General features: G+C 38.3%; 1 protein-coding gene across 1 annotated transcript; it reads right to left on the reverse strand.

Moving 5' to 3' along the window:
- Positions 1-222: 222 nt before the first annotated feature.
- Positions 223-4351, reverse strand: LOC117126545. The gene is made up of 2 exons (XM_033274885.1): positions 2830-4351; positions 223-2661 (listed from the first exon to the last, which is right to left on the reverse strand). Exons 1-2 carry the CDS (start codon positions 3161-3163, stop codon positions 2384-2386), a joined length of 612 nt encoding a protein of 203 aa, XP_033130776.1. The 5' UTR covers positions 3164-4351; the 3' UTR covers positions 223-2383.
- Between the last annotated feature and the right edge of the window lie 279 nt (positions 4352-4630).

Here is a 4630-nt window from a genome sequence, read left to right on the forward strand (position 1 = left end):
CCGAGCTTGGTTTGTTCGGTTTGAATCCCAAAGGATACTTTTTCGTAAAAACCTCGTATAGGTTATTTTTACGAAAATTACATCTCTTCTTTTACTAACTCTTTCGGAAATACGATCTCTGAGGATTTTCGGGTGGTAATTCCGTCGTAACCGTTTTTGACCCCAACAAAGAAGAATCTTGAACCGTTGCTTGATATGACTCACAAGACCAACGAGTTTGAGGGGTGTTTACTTGGATATGACTCATCAAGAAACTAAAAACAAGTTCTAAACGAAGAACAAAGAGTTTAACTCAAACTTTAGACTAAAACGATTTCTTATTTATTATAATGAAAGAGTTTTGTAGATCTATAAATTAAATAGAAAAGTTGATCTAGATCTAGTCATTAAACAAAATAAAGACAGATTATTAAATGTGACTGATCGGCTTCTGTCCAGGTTCGTTGTATCCTGAAGCATGGACCGCGGTAAGGAGAAGGACGGATGTGGGACTGTCCGTATGAGCCACCATGTCCGGATCATGAACCAGACTGGAACAAGTGCGTCCTATGTCTTTAGAAAGGTGAAGGATCCTTGCCTTAGTGAGATTTGGCTGATCAAAGTGCATGAACTGATCAAAAGGGTCGATCAGTCCATCAGTACGGTCGCCTGTACGTGCAGTATGGGCCAATCGAGCCAGAAGAGAGAAGTCTCGATCATTTTGTGAAACCTCATGATCCAAGTCAAGTCTGGCATGATCTTTCTCAAGTCTGGGATGATCTTTCTCAAGTCTGGCTTTATCTTTCTCAAGTCTGGTTTGATCCAAGTCAAGTCTGGCATAGTGAAAAACATGAACCTCGGTTGAAATGTTCAGAACGACCTGAACTCCATGCTGAGATGGTTCCATGTACTGATCCGTGGACTGCGGCACATCATTCCCTCCCTCTTCAAAAGGATTTGTGCTCAAATCCATTGTACATGTATCAAAAGGGAATAAATCAGATACAAAGGATTTAAAATTCATGGAAAATTCAATGAAGGAAGATTTTGGACAGAAACTTCCTTAGAGGTTTGAACTCGTTTCCCTCAAGTATATCCGGTTCCATGTTCCACGAACACAAGTCTTTAGGAATTCACCTGTGCTTGCTCTCCTTGGAAACTTTGGTTCGTTGAGGATCGGTTTTGGCTCAGGCCGCTTCTTTCTTGGTCTGGAATCTCCTTTAGAAGTCGGGTACTTGCAGATAGACAGACTGGAGAACCTCCGGTTCGAAAATTCATAACTGCTTCCTCGATTAAGCGTTTCACGTGATTCCAAGCCTCCGTGAATCCTTGGTCAGTTGGCTTTCCAGAAAAATTAGATTCATGACAAAAGACCTTCTGAATGTTCAGATATTCTTTTTGGACTGAAACCCTATCTCTGACATCTCCAAGGTAGCCGGTTTGGACAACAAGGCTTCTCCAAATCTCAGGCTGTTGGGCACGGTCAATGCTTTCATTTCTCAGAGGCTGAACCTGTCTTTCCTGGATACTCAAAACAAACACTAAAAGACCAAGATCAAATGTGCAAGACAAATACTTGTTCAAATCAAAAATCAAGATATCTTTTCAGAGAACAAGTTGCACACATTTCAGCTTGTCAAGATGCACATCAAAGTAGACATTACAGACCAGAATTTTATCAAGATATGCAACAATAGTATTAATTTTCAAGACGTGCATATCCTGCTCAGCATCTGAACACACAAACTTAAGTTCAAAATGAGAATCAACTATCAAAGACTCAAGATGTTTTTCAAAGAAAGTGTTGTAAACCACAATTTCACCAAGGCTCAAAACAACACAATTATCAAGAATTGATCTCAGAGAATGCCAAGTTTTATCAGTTTCAGAACTCAAGAGATCAAGCTGCAAAACATAATCACAAAAATCAAGATCACAAAAATCAATTTCAGTTTCAAGTGATTTCTGTTCAAACATCTTTTTAATCAAGAAATCATCCAATACACAAGAGGATGCAATCAAATTATGAGTGATCATTGCATGTTTAGAAGAACTCAGATCAAAGCTATTCTTTTTGAAAACAAACGAATCAAAAGATTTTCTAGCATAAAAATCAGTTTGTTTCAAATCAAGCTCAAGAGATTTTTCAAAACGATCAAAGCCTTTGCTATGCTTTAAGAACTGATCAAAACTCAAAATAAATTCAGACTTGATGCCATTGCCTTTTTGAAAACATTTTTGATCAAGAAGTTTCTCAGGTTTAAACAATTTTCAAGAATTAATCATGTTTTCAAAAACAGATTTTGAAACACAAAAATCTTTCATCTTGTCAAGACCAAAACGAATCACTATCAAGAGAACTGATCTTAACAAACATATCAGGCTGAGAATTAAGCAAATCAGATTACTCACAGTGCGCTTGAAGTTCAAAAGACAAAGGGGTATGAGTTGTGCCGGGATCAAAGCAAAGATGGCTCTCCATAACGATGGATGTGATGTTGGTTGCTTCTTCATTAAAGACTGGACCAGGTTCGTCCTCCTCATCAAAGATAGGATCTATATCTTCACCAAAAGATATCCTAGTGTCAAGACATGGTCTTTGATGTGGTAAATCTAGATCCTCTAAAACCCGTGGAGAGAAAACAAGACTACTCGGATGCTCCGGTTGCAAAATGGTTAGTTCTACAATAGCATGTTCAATATCAGTTACAAACTCAGGTTCAAGAGAAGAAAGATTATAATTTTTCTCACAAGAAAACAAGCTTTCAATTGGCTCTTCATCATATTCATCATAGATGGGTAAAGAATCTGAAAAATCTTTCAACTCCTCAACATGGGTTTCAGATTTACCTTTGGATTTCTTGCTGACGAATAAGGATGGCTCAGCTACAGGTGCACGTTTGGATGTGCTCTTCTTTTGGTTCTTGCTGATGTCCTTGAGGGCTTTCATCATTCCCTTCTCAAAATTGTCACATATCTCTTGGACATCAAACTGAAGGAATCGCCTCTTTGGATTAGCTTCACCTTGGGACGACTTGAAAGGTTCATTGCACCTCCTGTTTGGCCTATCCTGCACACTAACAAACTCATCAAAATTATTCAAAGAATATTTAAATGAAGATTGAGAGATAGTTTGTTGTGGGGATTTCTCCTTACTACTTTTCCTTTGAAGACCAAACATCATAACCTGAAAATCTCAACACAAAAGTTAGAAAATAAAACATCACACTCTCAAGTGTTTAATCTCACCCACTCAAGTGTTTCTCTCAGAATTTGGATGGTCACACAACAAGTTTTCACTCGAAGTTCTAAGAAGAACAAATCAAAGAAACTCAATGGACAAAATCCAAGCAAACACAAGGGAATTTTAAAAGAGAGAAAGATAAGAGATTTTTGGTTTTGGGAATCCGTTTTAACCACCTCAAAGGCTGGATTTCTCCTCAGCCAGCAGGCTTTCTCTTCCACCACCAATCCCCAAATGAAAAAACTTTTCGAATTTTTTTTTTTAATAGATCTTTTTTTTTGATAGATTGAGGATGGTAATGAGGGGCCCGGATTCAAGATAGATAGATGAAGAGTGTTTATTAAGAAAAGGAAGATGAGAAAGATGAATGATTCAGAAGATACCAAACGAGCGGCTCTGATACCACTTGAAGGACCCTAAGATCGGCTCACTCGAATGGATCAGATTTGGATATGAACTCCGAATGGAGAACTAGATGGATTGAAGGGTCGCACGATGGTTGCGGAATGGCCTTCGATATTCCCGGCTTCAGTTGGTGCTTGATATGACTCAGAAGGCCACCAAAAGAAGAATCTCGAACCGTTGCTTGATATGACTCACAAGACCAACGAGTTTGAGGGGTGTTTACTTGGATATGACTCACCAAGAAACTAAGAACAAGTTATAAACGAAGAACAAAGAGTTTAACTCAAACTTTAGACAAAAATGATTTCTTATTTATTATAATGAAAGAGTTTCATACTTATAGAGTTTTGCAGATCTAGGAATTAAATAGAAAAGTAGATCTAGATATAGTCATTAAATAAAATAAAGACAAATTTTTAAATGTGACTGATCGGCTTCTGTCCAGGTTCGTTGTATCCTGAAGCATGGACCACGGTAAGGAGAAGGACGGATGTGGGACTGTCCGTATGAGCCACCATGTCTGGATCATGAACCAGACTTGTGACACCCCCGATCTGGTCTAAGTATAAGTTGACTCGACCAGCCGTGCAACAATCAAACAAGAACATGCACAGCCGATCACTCGTAACTGAAACCAAACCGAGAAGCCACAATGTATACATAAACGACTAACCCGAAGTTCCCGAAATAAATCCAGGTACCTTAGGCCAACCGCCTAAGTACACATATCCTATTAGGTACAACCCGAGGCTTTACAACCTTAAGAGTAATACCCAATAGTTGGTTCGTCGGGACAAGGACTAATATCATTTGGAACCCGTACTTTAAAAACATTCTTTATACACTATATACTTATTCATTTAAAAGAATCTTACGAAATCTTATAGATTAACCTCGAGGTTTTCGGTCAACAAACCTTATACATAAAGTATATCAAAACAACTGGATAGATAATAAAACTACCGCTGGCTACTGCCGTTCCTTCCCATCCTAGAGTAAAGG

Source organism: Brassica rapa, chromosome A07 (genome assembly GCF_000309985.2).
Source record: "Brassica rapa cultivar Chiifu-401-42 chromosome A07, CAAS_Brap_v3.01, whole genome shotgun sequence".
Lineage (NCBI taxonomy): Eukaryota > Viridiplantae > Streptophyta > Magnoliopsida > Brassicales > Brassicaceae > Brassica > Brassica rapa.

What these genes read in the sequence shown, in the direction of transcription:
- LOC117126545 (XM_033274885.1), bottom strand. Translation starts at nt 3,163, where the DNA reads ATGATGTTTGGTCTTCAAAGGAAAAGTAGTAAGGAGAAATCCCCACAA. An exon ending in CGTCAGCAAGAAATCCAAAG is followed by an intron (nt 2,662 to 2,829) that starts GTAAATCTGAAA and finishes ATGCTATTGTAG; the next exon opens with AACTAACCATTTTGCAACCG.